The 17718-nt window shown below is 42.9% G+C and overlaps 1 protein-coding gene across 1 annotated transcript; it reads left to right on the plus strand.

Moving 5' to 3' along the window:
- Positions 1-5431: 5431 nt before the first annotated feature.
- Positions 5432-9647, plus strand: LOC122923162. Its single transcript, XM_044273894.1, has 4 exons — positions 5432-5479; positions 7376-7568; positions 7677-7925; positions 9445-9647. The coding sequence occupies exons 1-4, from the start codon at positions 5432-5434 to the stop codon at positions 9645-9647; spliced, it is 693 nt and encodes a 230-aa protein (XP_044129829.1).
- Positions 9648-17718: the final 8071 nt, after the last annotated feature.

Genomic DNA, 17718 nt, shown 5'->3' on the forward strand with positions numbered 1-17718 from the left:
CATGTCAGCAGAGAATTAGTCTGCATGTCATAGCAGAGAATGAGGCTTCACGTCAGCCACCACTGCAACAGTCCATTGGCATATATTTAGGCCCAGCACCCAGGCAGAGGAGGGAGGTCCCGTAACAGACAATCTGGCTTCATGTCAGCAGAGAATCAGTCTGCATGTCATAGCAGAGAATGAGGCTTCACGTCAGCCACCACTGCAACAGTCCATTGGCATATATTTAGGCCCAGCACACACACAGGCAGAGGAGAGAGGTCCCGTAACAGAGGATCTGGCTTCATGTCAGCAGAGAATCAGTCTGCATGTCATAGCAGAGAATCAGGCTTCATGTCAGCCACCACTGCAACAGTCCATTGGCATATATTTAGGCCTAGCACACAGGCAGAGGAGAGGTTCATTCAACTTTGGGTAGCATCGCAATATAATGGTAAAATGAAAATAAAAATAGGATTGAATGAGGAAGTGCCCTGGAGTCCAATAATATATGGTTATGGGGAGGTAGTTAATGTCTAATCTGGACAAGGGACGGACAGGTCCTGTGGGATCCATGCCTGGTTCATTTTTATGAACGTCAGCTTGTCCACATTGGCTGTAGACAGGCGGCTGCGTTTGTCTGTAATGACGCCCCCTGCCGTGCTGAATACACGTTCAGACAAAACGCTGGCTGCCGGGCAGGCCAGCACCTCCAAGGCATAAAAGGCTAGCTCTGGCCACGTGGACAATTTAGAGACCCAGAAGTTGAATGGGGCCGAACCATCAGTCAGTACGTGGAGGGGTGTGCACACGTACTGTTCCACCATGTTAGTGAAATGTTGCCTCCTGCTAACACGTTGCGTATCAGGTGGTGGTGCAGTTAGCTGTGGCGTGTTGACAAAAGTTTTCCACATCTCTGCCATGCTAACCCTGCCCTCAGAGGAGCTGGCCGTGACACAGCTGCCTTGGCGACCTCTTGCTCCTCCTCTGCCTTGGCCTTGGGCTTCCACTTGTTCCCCTGTGACATTTGGGAATGCTCTCAGTAGCGCGTCTACCAACGTGCGCTTGTACTCGCGCATCTTCCTATCACGCTCCAGTGCAGGAAGTAAGGTGGGCACATTGTCTTTGTAGCGTGGATCCAGCAGGGTGGCAACCCAGTAGTCCGCACAGGTTAAAATGTGGGCAACTCTGCTGTCGTTGCGCAGGCACTGCAGCATGTAGTCGCTCATGTGTGCCAGGCTGCCCAGGGATAAGGACAAGCTGTCCTCTGTGGGAGGCGTATCGTCATCGTCCTGCCTTTCCCCCCAGCCACGCACCAGTGATGGACCCGAGCTGCGTTGGGTGCCACCCCGCTGTGACCATGCTTCATCCTCATCCTCCTCCACCTCCTCCTCATCCTCGTCCTCCTCGTCCTCCAGTAGTGGGCCCTGGCTGGCCACATTTGTACCTGGCCTCTGCTGTTGCCAAAAACCTCCCTCTGAGTCACTTCGAAGAGACTGGCCTGAAAGTGCTAAAAATGACCCCTCTTCCTCCTCCTCCTCCTCCTCCTCCTGGGCCACCTCCTCTTCCATCATCGCCCTAAGTGTTTTCTCAAGGAGACATAGAAGTGGTATTGTAACGCTGATAACGGTGTCATCGCCACTGGCCATGTTGGTGGAGTACTCGAAACAGCGCAACAGGGCACACAGGTCTCGCATGGAGGCCCAGTCATTGGTGGTGAAGTGGTGCTGTTCTGTAGTGCGACTGACCCGTGCGTGCTGCAGCTGAAACTCCACTATGGCCTGCTGCTGCTCGCACAGTCTGTCCAGCATGTGCAAGGTGGAGTTCCACCTGGTGGGCACGTCGCATATGAGGCGGTGAGCGGGAAGGCCGAAGTTACGCTGTAGCGCAGACAGGCGAGCAGCAGCAGGATGTGAACGCCGGAAGCGCGAACAGACGGCCCGCACTTTATGCAGCAGCTCTGACATGTCGGGGTAGTTGTGAATGAACTTCTGCACCACCAAATTCAGCACATGCGCCAAGCAAGGGATGTGCGTCAAATTGGCTAGTCCCAGAGCTGCAACGAGATTTCGCCCATTATCACACACCACCAGGCCGGGCTTGAGGCTCACCGGCAGCAACCACTCGTCGGTCTGTTGTTCTATACCCCGCCACAACTCCTGTGCGGTGTGGGGCCTGTCCCCCAAACATATGAGTTTCAGAATGGCCTGCTGACGTTTACCCCGGGCTGTGCTGAAGTTGGTGGTGAAGGTGTGTGGCTGACTGGATGAGCAGGTGGAAGAAGAGGAGGAGGAAGCCGAGAAGGAGGAGGTGGCAACAGGAGGCAAAGAATGTTGCCCTGCGATCCTTGGCGGCGGAAGGACGTGCGCCAAACAGCTCTCCGCCTGGGGCCCAGCTGCCACTACATTTACCCAGTGTGCAGTTAGGGAGATATAGCGTCCCTGGCCGTGCTTACTGGTCCACGTATCTGTGGTTAGGTGGACCTTGCCACAGATGGCGTTGCGCAGTGCACACTTGATTTTATCGGATACTTGGTTGTGCAGGGAAGGCACGGCTCTCTTGGAGAAGTAGTGGCGGCTGGGAACAACATACTGTGGGACAGCAAGCGACATGAGCTGTTTGAAGCTGTCTGTGTCCACCAGCCTAAATGACAGCATTTCATAGGCCAGTAGTTTAGAAATGCTGGCATTCAGGGCCAGGGATCGAGGGTGGCTAGGTGGGAATTTACGCTTTCTATCAAATGTTTGTGAGATGGAGAGCTGAACGCTGGCGTGTGACATGGTTGAGACGCTTGGTGACGGAGGTGGTGGTGGTGGTGTTGGTGGTACATCCCCTGTTTGCTGGGCGGCAGGTGCCAACGTTCCTCCAGAGGCGGAGGAAGAGGCCGAGGCGGCAGCAGCAGAATAGGCCGAGGCGGCAGCAGCAGAAGAGGTAGCAGGGGGAGCCTGAGTGACTTCCTTGGTTTTAAGGTGTTTACTCCACTGCAGTTCATGCTTTGCATGCAGGTGCCTGGTCATGCAGGTTGTGCTCAGGTTCAGAACGTTAATGCCTCGCTTCAGGCTCTGATGGCACAGCGTGCAAACCACTCGGGTCTTGTCGTCAGCACATTGTTTGAAGAAGTGCCATGCCAGGGAACTCCTTGAAGCTGCCTTTGGGGTGCTCGGTCCCAGATGGCGGCGGTCAGTAGCAGGCGGAGTCTCTTGGCGGCGGGTGTTCTGCTTTTGCCCACTGCTCCCTCTTTTGCTACGCTGTTGGCTCGGTCTCACCACTGCCTCTTCCTCCGAACTGTGAAAGTCAGTGGCACGACCTTCATTCCATGTGGGGTCTAGGACCTCATCGTCCCCTGCATCGTCTTCCACCCAGTCTTGATCCCTGACCTCCTGTTCAGTCTGCACACTGCAGAAAGACGCAGCAGTTGGCACCTGTGTTTCGTCATCATCAGAGACATGCTGAGGTGGTATTCCCATGTCCTCATCATCAGGAAACATAAGTGGTTGTGCGTCAGTGCATTCTATGTCTTTCACCGCTGGGGAAGGGCTAGGTGGATGCCCTTGGGAAACCCTGCCAGCGGAGTCTTCAAACAGCATAAGAGACTGCTGCATAACTTGAGGCTGAGACAGTTTCCCTGGTATGCATGGGGGTGATGTGACAGACTGATGGGGTTGGTTTTCAGGCGCCATCTGTGCGCTTTCTGCAGAAGACTGGGTGGGAGATAATGTGAACGTGCTGGATCCACTGTCGGCCACCCAATTGACTAATGCCTGTACCTGCTCAGGCCTTACCATCCTTAGAACGGCATTGGGCCCCACCATATATCGCTGTAAATTCTGGCGGCTACTGGGACCTGAGGTAGTTGGTACACTAGGACGTGTGGATGTGGCAGAACGGCCACGTCCTCTCCCAGCACCAGAGGGTCCACTAACACCACCACGACCATGTCCACGTCCGCGTCCCTTACTAGATGTTTTTCTCATTGTTATGGTTCACCACAACAACAAATATATTATTTGGCCCAATGTATTGTATTCAAATTCAGCGGGATATAAATTTGAGGCCTAGTATTTAGGCGCTGGGTGACCGGTATGGATTTAGTGACAGAATTAGACTTGGAAATGCACAGAAGCGTGTGTGTGAAGTTATTCTGAATGACCCAATGTGCACCTTGAATATTATATACCCTTTTTGGGATAGATTTCAAATAGCTCTGATATAGCAGGAACCACTAAATTATGAAATTGCTAAATTGGGAATTGTACTTCAACCCAGAACAAAAAATGTGCTTTGACGGACACTAAATATCTTGCCCAGCAACAACAGTACAGCGGTGGGTAACGAGAGATTTAGAGGGATTTAAATTTGAGGCCTAGTATTTAGGCGCTGGGTGACCGGTATGGATTTAGTGACAGAATTAGACTTGGAAATGCACAGAAGCGTGTGTGTGAAGTTATTCTGAATGACCCAATGTGCACCTTGAATATTATATACCCTTTTTGGGATAGATTTCAAATAGCTCTGATATAGCAGGAACCACTAAATTATGAAATTGCTAAATTGGGAATTGTACTTCAACCCAGAACAAAAAATGTGCTTTGACGGACACTAAATATCTTGCCCAGCAACAACAGTACAGCGGTGGGTAACGAGAGATTTAGAGGGATTTAAATTTGAGGCCTAGTATTTAGTAGTGATGAGCGGGAGGTGCCATATTCGATTTCGCGATATTTCGCGAATATTCGAGTGAATATTCGTTTTATATTCGTCGAAATCGAATATTCGCAATTATTCCAATGTCGCGAATATTATTCGCATGGAGATACGAATAATTATGCGAATTATCTCCCCCTTTCCTTAGGCAATGTTCCTATGACTAATAAACTATGCCTATACCATATGTGTGTGTATTTTACGAATATTCGTAATTTGCTCTAACGGCGTCTTATTTAATGATTAGAATATTCTAAAAGACGAATTTAGAGCAATGTTATGAATTTTCGTAAAATACACATATAGAATTTTAATTAGCTAAAATGAAGCTATAATCCTTTTTTTGTCCTCAAAATTATTTTGCATCTTATGAACTTAACTTTAGTAAAATATGTACACTATTAAAAAAAATACCATTGCAGTATATTAGCTCAATTACAATCTATTATGTCTATTTTACGAATATTCTTAATATTACTCTAACTCCGTCTTTTATGATCTTCGTAATATTCTAACTTCGTCTTTTAGAATATTCGTTATATTGCTCCAACTTCGTCTTTTTAGAATATTACGAATATTCTAAAACCTGATATATCTGCAATATAACGAATATTCGTATAATGCAGTTTAAACGGCAATGAAATGTTCTTATGCTCATGCGCATGCGCATGATTTACTCCCGGCGGAAGTAACCAGTTCCAGCTTGAATCTCATCGTGCGTCAGTTTCCTGTTAATGCGAATTGAAAGATGGTGGCTAATAAGTTTCTCAAGGCTGAGGAAGAGACTCTCATCATAGTAAGTATAAGTAAATCGTATATTTTTTCGCATACGCTTGTTTGGCATATCTTAAGAATATTCTTATGTATGTTTATTGAATTGAATTTTTCGGATGTCTTTGCATGTGGAAAATATTTTCGGATGGCAGTTAAATTCACATAGCACCTACTTTGATTAGCTATAAATGATAGGTTGAAACAAGTATTGTTGATATTTAAAGGTAATATTTTTTTCAGATAATCATTAACCTCTACTCATACTAGATAACATTTGATTTTATTTGTATATAAAAAAAAAAATAGTTAAGCATTTATGATATGACAAATGTTTGGTCTGCCATCAAAGCGCTATCTCACTGGCATCTGCTGTATATTTATATGCTATCCATACATACATGTGGCCGACGTGTCATTATGTATGGATAGCAGACAAATCTATATCAGAAGCACATTGCACATCTAATTGTAATTTCCTGCCTCACACAATATACCCACACTGCATACCAACAAACACCCCTCAAACCCACACCCCCTCTGACCACCCCCCACCCCAACACACAAACACACACACGCAGTCTATTCAAACTGCGGTCCTCCAGTTGTTCTTAAACTACAACTCCCATTATGCCTTTCTTTCGGATGATAGCTGTAGGCTGTCATGGATTGATGGGAGTTGTATTTTTGCCACAGCTATAGGGACGCAGCTTGCTGGAGGGCCGCAGTGTGCGGATGGCTAGTCTAAAGATTCTAATAAGTGTCCTGTTGGTCAGGAGATGGAATTTTTGACATTCTATATTAGCTGGTTCATTTAGCGTTACCCAGGGTGCACCACGGGGAGGCGACCAGCTTTACACCCCATACCGTACCGTCACGTCACTAGACAGGTACATCTCTCCTCAGATGGACAATATCTAATAGCTTATACCCCACACACATACAATTTTTTAATACAATTTATATTTTATATGTTTACCTTAACTTAAAGTGTAGTATTTCACTCTCAAACATTAATAATTGTTGGTTTGGTGGTTGAGATGATGATGATGACATGGTGGTGGTCAGTTACTGCGGCATCAAGGCAGCGCACGGCACGCGGTTCCCTGTAATTAAACTACAATATGCAGAGCTTTTAGTTAGACTGCCTCTCGCCGTGTGCTGCCTTGCTGCTGCTGGAACTTTTCCCTTGCCACCAGCGGTGTAGCTGCAGGCCCGGCAGCTGTCCCATCAGTCTGTTCCATCCGTTTCCTTCACTGTCTCTGTGTTACATAATTTCATTGTGTAATACTGCCGAGGGGGCCTGACCAAATCTTGTAGTCCTCCTCCTTCTGTGGGATGGGCCTCTTCTGGGTCAGGGCCGTAAAGCAGACGCGTCTCCTGCTTCCCCTCCTTACACCCCTGGCCGCCACCATTATAGTAAATGTTGACGGATCGGCATTCTTGTCGCTGTGGCGTATTTAGAGGGGCTGCTTGGGGGCCCTGACCCAGAAGGGGCCCATCCTGGTGGAGGAGCACTAAAATATTTTTTCAGGGCCCCCTCAAGAGTATTACAAAATGAAATTATACACAGTGACAGTATAGATAGTGTAGAAAAAATTCATGGAACCGCTGTCGGGCCTGGTCTGAGAGAGCGATCTCTACTAGCCACAGTTATGTGGGTGGCATGAAAGGAAGGGGTTGTGAAAATATTTTTGTGCTAGGTAGGTTGCCCCCATTAAAAAAAATTCTGTGTGGCAAAGTCATTTCTAGCTACGCCATTCTCTGGGGGCATAAGTGAACTAGCGGCAGGACGGATCCGACCGCTAGTTCAACTTTCTGGAATAGCCTGACGTAATCCACTTCTGCTAAAGTTAAAGTTGCATATTTTTCCTTTTATAAAATTTTTTTGATTACATTTTTTTTTTTTTTAATCACGCAGCGCCTGTTGGAGAGAGGTTACGATGACCTTCGGTCACATGCGGACAAGAAGGTCATCATCAATGACCTTGTTGACGAGCTCCGCAGGGTGCATAAAGGGAGCCACACCCCAATGGCCATTTTGAAAAAGTGGTCAGATCTCAAGAGGCGGCATCTGCAAAGAATCCGCCAGATTCGGGATGCCCACTGCCCAGGTACAATGATTAATTACTGTTGGTGAAATAAACAAAAGTAATGTAATGCTGCGTTACATTTATTATTTGTGATTATAATTTTTACATAAGTCTAATTTGTTATTATAGGTGCTCGCCTTCCCTCGGTCAGGCGCAGGCTTGACACCAAAGATTCTTGGGAGGTGTCTGCGTCTGAGGGGGAGGATGAAGAGCAGCCAGGACCCTCAGGGCCCACAAGTGCCCCTGCACCACCACATGAGGAGGAGGAAGAGGCTGGACTACCGGCCATCCAAGATTCCCCCCCCTCAGCAATTTTGGAGGATACGCCAGAGGAGGAAGAGGATCGAGATTCTCTCATCACCACCCCACACAAGCAGAGTAAATATGTGCTTTTCTTGATTAAACTCATTCACACACACACGTATTAGTTTAGTTATATTGGATAACAGAAAGTCCCACACTTATGCCTCATTCACACGTCAGTGTTCGGTCATTGATTTCCATCAGTGATTCATGACCCAAAACCACGGCCGGCTCTAAACACAGAACAGGAGCAGATCTTTCCTTAAAACGTTATGTCTGTTGAGGCTTCTCTTCTGGTTTTGGCTCACAAATCACTGATGGAAATCACTGACCAAACACTGAAGTGTGAACGAGGCCTTACAGTTAATTACAAGCAGGGTAACAAGACAGTACTATCGCAACCCTCTTTACAGTCTGTCACCGTTCTGGTTCCCTTCTCAGATTTTTCTGTGTTGGGATGGCCTGTCCACACTTTATCTTAACATCCTTGTTAACAGCACCTTTAGGGCTCATGCACACGACAGTATTTTGTGTTCAGTATACTGGCCTTTTTTTTATTTCAGTATGCGGAACATATACTGAACCATTCATTTCAATGGTTCAGCCAAAAATACTGAAGTGTCTCAGTGAGCATTCCATTTCAGTATTTCAGTATTTCCGTGCCAAGAAAAGATAGAACATGTCCTATTATTGCCCGCAAATCACGTTCCGTGGCTCCATTCAAGTCAATGGGTCCGCAAAAATAACGGAACACATCCGTTTTTGCTCAACCATCTTTTCAAAGTGTTATGCCCATCCCAATTTTTGCAATGTAATTACTGTATACTGTATATGGCATACGGAAAAACGAAACAGAAACGGAAACAAAAAACGGAACAACGGATCCGTTAAAAACGGACCGCCAAACACTGAAAAAGCAATACTGCAGTGTGCATGAGCCCTTATGAGAACATAGGATAGAGTAAGTGTGAGACCTGTCCCACCCAATGTCTATATTAACCATTTAATTAACCCCTTAGTGACCAAGCACATTTTTCTTTAAATTGCATTCCAAGAGCAAGAACTTTTTTGTTTTTTCATAAAAGTACTTGTATGAGGTCTTATTTTTTGCAGGACAAGTTATAGTTTTTAATGCACAATTTTAAGTACATGTAATGATTGATTAAAGCCAACCGTTTAGCTAAAACCACCTTTGTTTAAGTCAGTAAACACACGTATGGGTGGTCACTAAGGGGTCAAAACCCGTTCAAAAATCGATATTAAAGACAAAACCCCAGAAACAAAACAGGTGTGCTGATTCCAGACGTACTTATTAACGTAAATTATCTCCCTGAGGCATACATTCCCATTGAGACATACCGAGCATCCCTGATTCTCCCCTTTGGTTTACTACAGTGCATATAGCAACTTCAATCCTTAGTTTTGTAATATAATATTGTTTAAATAATTGTTTAAACAATTATGGGAAATATAAAGTCATTGTGCCAATGACCTCCCAACCCAGTCGTAATTTGCCACAGTCGCCATACATGGCTATTTTACTCAAGAGTAAAGACTCTATATTTCTAATTTTTCTTTTTTTCTTTTTTAACAGTACTGAAATCGTTTGAAAAAAAAATGGCTGCCATGGATCGGGAGTATGCCACTCTGATCAGGCAGTCCCGGGAGCAGCTCTCCCGCAAAATAAGGGAGCTCCGTCGGCAGCACTCCCACCAAATGGCAGTGCTGGAGAAGCAGCACCGTGAAAACATGGAGGCCATCAAGCTATTCCATGGCCAACTGGATGCTTTACCTTAAGGCACTTTTGTTAATTTTATTTTATTTTGTTGTTGTTAAAAAAATATTTCCAGTTCAAAAAATATTGTGTGTTTGTTTTTATTTGATTAATTGAAGTTTTCTTATTAATTTCAAAACATTAGGTTACAGTAAGGCCCCAATACTCCATCAGTAGACTGACAAACATCACCTGCAGGTACATATAAAAGGGGCATTATTTGTCCTAGACAGAACTTCAATGCATATTGATAATAGCAGTAGTCCTTGATAATCGTTGAGTATATGGCCTACACATAATTATTAAGCAATTGGATAATATCAGCATTTATGGTTGGTGTAGGCCTTATAATACACCATTAATCTCTGAATCATCTTGACTAACAACCAGCAGCAGGCATATGGTTAATTAATGTTGTAGTTTAAGGTCTACACATAGCCCTGACTCACTCTGCAGGGACAGACGGCAAAATGTTATTAGTTTTTAGCATTAAGTGTAAAAGAAAATATTCAAAAAATTTTTCTCAATTATTCGTTAATTCAATTTTTTGGGGGAAAATAAAAACAATTGGAGACATCAAGTTTCACCTATAAATACAAGAAATAACTACTTTCAACGTAAATACATTATTCTTAAATTTGACATAAACTTGACGGATTGATAATATTTAAAATAAAGAAATAATAATTTTGTGTTATAAGAATATAAATTTGTATCGAGGCAATTAAATATTTAGTAACAAAAATGTTATCATTATTAAAATAGCTCAATTAATAAGACTGATAACTAATATCAAATTTATTTAGAAATAATTGTGGATACCACACAAAAAAATAATAAAAAAAATTGGAAATAATAAGCAAAAGGGTAAGGGCATGTTGTAAAAAATAAACAGCACGGATCCTTCATTATAAAAATGTAAATGTCCTGGCATTGCTTCCGCCAAACAGACCGAAAAATTTGATTACATGACTCTGAGTATAAGAATTCTGAAACTGATGAGGAACATTATATAGCATTTATTTTTTTAATAAATTTTATTTTAAGCGGTGTCTATATATATTTTGCATGTGCAAATTATCATTACATAATTGTCAATATTTTTAAAAAATATATAAAGGGAACTATCCCTATATACATGTGTCATTCAGGCTCCATTAACAAAACCGGATTGTCACACGGATGAGTATAACGCCAGTCAGACCCAACCATGTAGATAGGTCAACACGGAAGTCAAGCCATCCCTCCCAGGACAACAGACAACACCATGTTCGAACCTTAATCCGTAGCCAAAAATCAAAAAATAAAAAATAATAATAATAAAATAAATTTTTTTCATTAGGTTCATCAATAAGTCCAGTACAATTTTTAGTGCACAAGACCTTTTGACAAGGGAAGGCCACATGCGGTCCACAACTTGCTACATCGTGAACCACAACACTGCCGCCCCAAACCCAATTTAAAAAAAAATAAAACATAATAAAATAAATTAATTTTGTAAATGAAACCTAACAACACTGTAATAATTTTTAAAATATTTTAATTTAGATACATATTTATTAGTATAAATATTGACAATACATAATTAACACAGCACATGCATGAATATGAACAATCCAAACCATGTTTTTAGAATTCTACACTCTAGACTTGTTAGAGTGCAAAGTAGAAGAAGTGATCCATGCTGTTTGCCTACGCAGGATTAATAACCTTCATGTTTAACCGTTAACACTGTAGTAAAATGTAGACTCCAAAGTTCTGATTCATAACTATTCTGAATAAGGGAATTAAATAACCGTTCAGTACCCGGTAGGGATGTCCCGATACCATTTTTTTATATGAGTACCGATACTTTAATTTAAGTACTCACCCATACCAATTACCGATACCAATTTTAACAATAAAATACACACAAATGTATTTTGTGACCACTGACCAACCAAAAGGCCCAAAACAGAACTATAACATACATTGTTTAAGTGCAAGAGGCAGTGTATCAACCATTTATGTAATATAAGCATTTCTGCATGGTCAGCTAGAAGTCTTTTTTTGCCTTCGGTCAGAACGTGAGACACTGAGCTGAACAGTCTTTCACTTTCCACACTACTGCATGGGGCTGAAAGATACTTTTGCGCCATTACAACAAAAGTTGGAAAACTTATTTTATTTAATGCCCAGTACTTAAGTGGACTATCTGAGCATGAGACAGTGTTTTCCTCTAGGTACCTTAACAGCTGCACAGTAGCAGCTTTTGGAGTTATGCTCACAGATGTAGAGGGATGTTCATCTGTTATTTCCTGAAAAACACAGTCCAGGCTGGTACTCGGCTTGTCATGGTGCGGTTTTTTGACAGCTGGTTCTTCCTCAAGCGTGGCTGTGTCTTCCGAAAGCTTTGGAAGTTCAGCAACAAATATTTTTTTTACCTGCCTGGCACTGTCAGCATTGGAAAAGAATCTATCTTTATACCTAGAAAAATTATATATATACAAATTGCTCATAAATTTTGGGAGGAATTATGTGTTTCATGATGAAACACATCATTCCCCCCCCCCCCCCCCAAGATTTATGAGCAAATTAAAGTTTTATTTAAAAGTTACTGCATTACCTTGCATCAATTATTGTTGCTATGTAGTATAGTGGATTGCGCTCTGTATCCGAAAATTGTTTCTGCAAAGCAGCAAGCAAAGTGCCCTTCATTGTTTTTATACCATGATCATCATCCTCTTTTGATAGCAGTCTCTGCAGCACAGTCACAGCAGGAATAACTTCTGACGCAGAAGCATCCGCAGAACTCAATGGACGTGTCAGCTCTTCAAAGGGAGCCAAGTCGTGTAACACTTTCTCCATTAGATTCCAGTAGTTTGCAGATAAAGTGGCCGGAAGCTCATGTTCAGACATATATACTCCTAGTGACCGTTTCTGCTCATTCAATGACTGAAGCATGTAAAACGTGCTGTTCCAACGAGTCTGCACGTCTTGTTGAAGCCTTTTAATTGGTTGACCAAGCTGCTTTTCAATATCTTGCAAGCGAGAGTATGCCAGGTTTGAATGTTTGAAGTGGCTGACTATTTTGCGCCCTATCCCCAGAGCATCAGCAACGCTGCACTGTGCTAACAGGCCCTCTGAGACAGCCAGCTGCCGTGTATGTGATACAAGATGCATGATGGCATTGTCTTCTTGAAGACTGCTCATGGCATCACGGCAGAAAACATTATTTAATGTATTATTAACCGGCTCACTTGATCTGTTGAATTATTTCTGTGACCTAATTCTTTCAAAACATACTGTTGCTCAATGCTGAACATACACTTGAACAACTGTAGCAACTCTAGAATATAGCACTGGACCCACAGGCTTGTACAGTAGGCACTAGGCATGATAGGCTTTTTTATTTGAGCGTATCAATCTGGAACATGTTAAATCCTGAATCATCCGTCAACATAAAATTATGAAATTGCTTCAGAGTCCAATCTATAAGCTCCCTAGCATATACATTTTTCTTAGATCAAAATTAAATAAATATTATTTTTTTTCATAAGGGTATTGAAAACAAATGTTCAGTACCAATGTCTTGAGTTTCCTTCTCATTGATTTAAAAAAAAAACAAAACTAATTTCACTGTTAAACATTTCAAAGGATTTTGATTGTGTTATTTATTAATTTATTTTTTAAATTTCTTTATTAGTACCACCAGTAAGCAAAAAAAGTATAATACAGTTAGTGATAAATAATTTCCAGTTTTTATAACAGTAAAAACATTTCCAAAAAGCCCCCATCACCAACCCCCCCCCCCCCGAATAATCATGACAATAATCACCATTTCCAAAATTGAGCTCGTACATCTCAATAGAAGTTACCCTATAGTGTGTCATATACCTTTCACCCTACGCAGCTGATTCCTCAAGAGATAGCACCCCTAACGTGCCCTGAAGTGCCTCCAAAATATACCAATCTGTGATTTTTTATGTTTGCATTATGTTTTTAATTTCATCCTGGGTAAAACTTTTTTTAATAAACATCCTCCAGCTCTTGGAAAACCATTAGGTCTTTTTATCTTTGTTTTGCTCTTCCTCAGTTTTATATAGGTACATAAAACGCCTCACCTGCGACATGACCTCATGCATCTTGGGCACCTCTGCCTTCAACCAGTTTTGCAGTAAACAGCGCAATGATACCACTAGGGCTGTATCTACTACATAGAACATACACAGAAAAATGCCAGACCGCTTATACTATTCAAATTCTTTATTACAAAAATCACAATAAGTTTGCATGATTAAATACAGACATGATTAAAACAAAGTGCAGGAGATAAAAAACAACATCACTGGATGAGATTTACAGCGGATCCAAGTCCATTTATATTCAACATGATTCTCATTCATTAAAGTGCATATGCAACAAAATGACCAATAAATATATAGTAAACATTTGGACATTTACCCATGCTGTTTCTCCTCCAGGATGGCGCTAACCCCTTCGGATGCTGTATGTACTACAGCCTGGGGGGGAGGGGTAGTCTCTCCATAGACATGAAAGAAGAACCTCTGGTTTCTGAGTCAAGGTGAATCCCAGTGTACACTAAATCCAGCATCTGACATGCTCTCAGAAATGTTGAACCTGTGGGCATACCCAAACACAATGCACCAGATCTGCCTTATCCAACCCACATTTCAGACAAGCATTTAAAAAAGCCATATTCAATTTTTGGAGGAAAGGTAAAAGCATAAATGGCCGCTTGTATTAGACGAAGATGCCTTTCCCTCCATACTTCACATAGCACTGCTTTGCATACCCTAATCCATTCCTGCAGGATCTGTTCAGCATCAGCTGTGACATGAAGCACCTTTTCCCACCTTTTAAAAGAGTTTGTGCAGAGGCTTTATTATTTGAGTCACGCATCACTTGGTAGATGTGAGAGAAGGAAATTATAGATTTTTCACCACCCAGCGAGAAAACCAAAGAGTTCCCTAAACAATCCTCGGTGACATTACGCAATCTCTCCCTACAAAATAGGTAGACTTGTTGGAAGGGAAGAGCGAGCGAACCCCCCAGGCCATACTGCTGACAGAACTCTGCAAAGGTTAGGTATCTTTTATCAGTGATATAAAGGAGATCAAGCAAAGTCCCAATGCCCTTAGCCCTCCAGACCTTGAACATCTTATTTGTACTCCCCTGTGGGAGTTCTGGATGCTTCCACAACTTCAATACCCTAGACGCAAGGAATTGGCCTTTTTGGCAGCTTACGTGCCTCCTTCCATGCCACCATCATATCACGTTTAAAGGAGATTGTTTCAAACCTGGCGTCAGGAACTGCGTTCTCGTATGAAGCAAGTTAACTACTGGCCATGGATGGGACAAGTGGGTTTACAGGTTGAAGTTGGATAAGTGGCTAGTCCCCTGTATCCAGTCCAGGCAGTGTCTGAAAAGGTACGCTAAGTTGTACATTCTAATATTTGGTACGTTCAAACACCCCTTATCTCTTGGTAACATCAATTTTGTCAATGCAATGAGAGTAGAGTTGAGCGAACACCTGGATGTTCGGGTTCGAGAAGTTCGGCCTAACTTCCCGGAAATGTTCGGTTTCTGGATCCGAACTTCGTCCCGAACCCGAACCCCATTGAAGTCAATGGGGACCCGAACTTTACGGTACTAAAAAGGCTGTAAAACAGCCCAGGAAAGGGCTAGAGGGCTGCAAAAGGCAGCAACATGTAGGTAAATCCCCTGCAAACAAATGTGGATAGGGAAATGAATAAAAATAAAAATTAAATAAATAAAAATTAACCAAAATCAATTGGAGAGAGGTCCCATAGCAGAGAATCTGGCTTCACGTCACCCACCACTGGAACAGTCCATTCTCAGATATTTAGGCCCCGGCACCCAGGCAGAGGAGAGAGGTCCTGTAACAGAGAATCTGTCTTCATGTCAGCAGAGAATCAGGCTTCACGTCAGCCACCAATGCAACAGTCCATTGTCATATATTTAGGCCCAGCACACAGGCAGAGGAGAGAGGTCCCGTAACAGAGAATCTGTCTTCATGTCAGCAGAGAATCAGGCTTCACGTCAGCCACCACTGCAACAGTCCATTGTCATAAATTTAGGCCAAGCACCCAGGCAGAGGAGAGAGGTCCCGTAACAGACTCTGGCTTCATGTCACCAGAGAATCAGTCTTCATATCATAGCGTAGAATCAGGCTTCACGTCACCCACCACTTATTTGGCCCAATGTATTGTATTCAAATTCAGCTGAATATAAATTTGAGGCCTAGTATTTAGGCGCTGGGTGACCCGTATAGATTTAATGGCAGAATTAGACTTGGAAATGCACAGTAGCGTGTGTGTGAAGTTATTCTGAATGACCCTATGTGCACCTTGAATATTATATACCCTTTTAGGGGTAGATTTCAAATAGCTCTGATACAGCAGGAACCACTAAATTATGAAATTGCTAAATTGGGAATTGTATTTCAACCCAGAACAAAAAATGTGCTTTGACGGACACTAATTAACTTTCCCAGCCAGAACAGTACAGCGGTAAAGACAGATTTAGCGGGATATAAATTTGAGGCCTAGTATTTAGGCGCTGGGTGACCGGTATGGATTTACTGACAGAATTAGACTGGGATATGGCCAAAAAATAACCACACTATTGCTGGTTAAATGCACTTGGTGTGACAGCTTGACCAACCACACTACTGAGGATTAAATGCACTTGGTGACGGGCGCAGCTTTCCTCTGATGTAGTATATGGCCAAAAAATGAACAGACTATTGCTGGTTAAATGCACTTGGTGTGACAGCTTCACCCTGATGTAGGCTTTAGCCAAAAAACAACCACACCATTGAGGGTTAAATGCACTTGGTCTAAAAACAGTGAGCAATTGAGTATCAGCAGCTCAATGATCCACAGCTGCAGATCGATCAATTAATCAATGTCCTTTGGAGGAGTTAATCTGCCTAATCTCGCCCTACTGTCGCAGCCGCAACCTCTCCCTATGATCTTGCAGTTGTTGAGTGATCTTTTTTTTAAGTCCCCTTACAGAAGCCATCATCCTCCCTCTAAGGACAGCCTTGGCAGCATCCCAGAACAGCGAGGGGTTAGATAGACTAGAAACTTTATCTCCTCTGTACTCTAGATACCAGCCTAGGACAATATCTCTAAAGTTATCATCGTTATACAAGTAAAAGGGGAACCTCCACATAATTTCCTGGCCTTTAGGCTGCGGCTCTAAAAAAACTATATAAATTGTAGTGTGATCCGAGAGCACCATGTCATGTATTTTTGGTTCCGCTACCCTAGGCTTCAGTGTTTCCGACACTAGGAAATAATCTATCCTGGACCATGAGTCATATGGTGTGGAATAGAATGTAAACTCTCTACCCTCTGGATTCGCATACCTCCAGGTGTGAAGTAGAGCAGTATCTAGTAGGAAGGGTTCTATGAAACTATTGCGCGTTTGTATCGCCTCAACGTGGGTGTTTGACTTTTTCCTATCATCCACAGTGTTGAATACAGTGTTCAGGTCTCCCCCAACATTACGCTTCGGGACAGGGTCTCTATTAATTTTAATTGCCAAATCATCAAAAGATTGCTTATTGTCCACATTAGGTCCATAGACATTATAAATCATAATTTATTCTGACCCAACTTTGATGTGCAGAACAGAACAACGGCCTTGGTAGTCAGGTTCAGTCACCAGTACGTCACAAGCCAGATTCCTGTGAAGGAGAAAACATACTTGTGGCGAAACCAACCTCGCGACTGGGTTTTGGAGAGGGCTGTTTAAAAGCCTCTTGCCTCAGGATTATGGCCCATAGTAACTTTAAAGGAGAAAACAGACCGGCCGCACAGCTTAAATCTGTCTGTGGAATTGTATTTTATGTTATTATGCGTTCGGTTAAATTGTATGTTATGTGAGGGCACCCAGATAGCTAATAGTATTGTATTCATGTATTCTGAGTGCCATTCACCTAATGATATGCACTCAGACTTGAGCTATCTGGGGATATGTTAAATGTCTGTGTTTGCTGTGGGGGTGTGACATTGTGTGTTTGGGTGGTAATTCCTGTCCTGTTGTCTCCACATGTGTATTGGT

The sequence above is a fragment of the Bufo gargarizans genome, unplaced genomic scaffold (genome assembly GCF_014858855.1).
Source record: "Bufo gargarizans isolate SCDJY-AF-19 unplaced genomic scaffold, ASM1485885v1 original_scaffold_1292_pilon, whole genome shotgun sequence".
Taxonomy (NCBI): Eukaryota; Metazoa; Chordata; class Amphibia; order Anura; family Bufonidae; genus Bufo; species Bufo gargarizans.

Coding starts and splice junctions, on each gene's coding strand:
- LOC122923162 (XM_044273894.1), top strand. CDS start 5,432: ATGGTGGCTAATAAGTTTCTCAAGGCTGAGGAAGAGACTCTCATCATA. Junction 5,480..7,375: donor AGGAAGAGACTCTCATCATA/GTAAGTATAAGT, acceptor TTAATCACGCAG/CGCCTGTTGGAGAGAGGTTA. Junction 7,569..7,676: donor TCGGGATGCCCACTGCCCAG/GTACAATGATTA, acceptor TTGTTATTATAG/GTGCTCGCCTTCCCTCGGTC.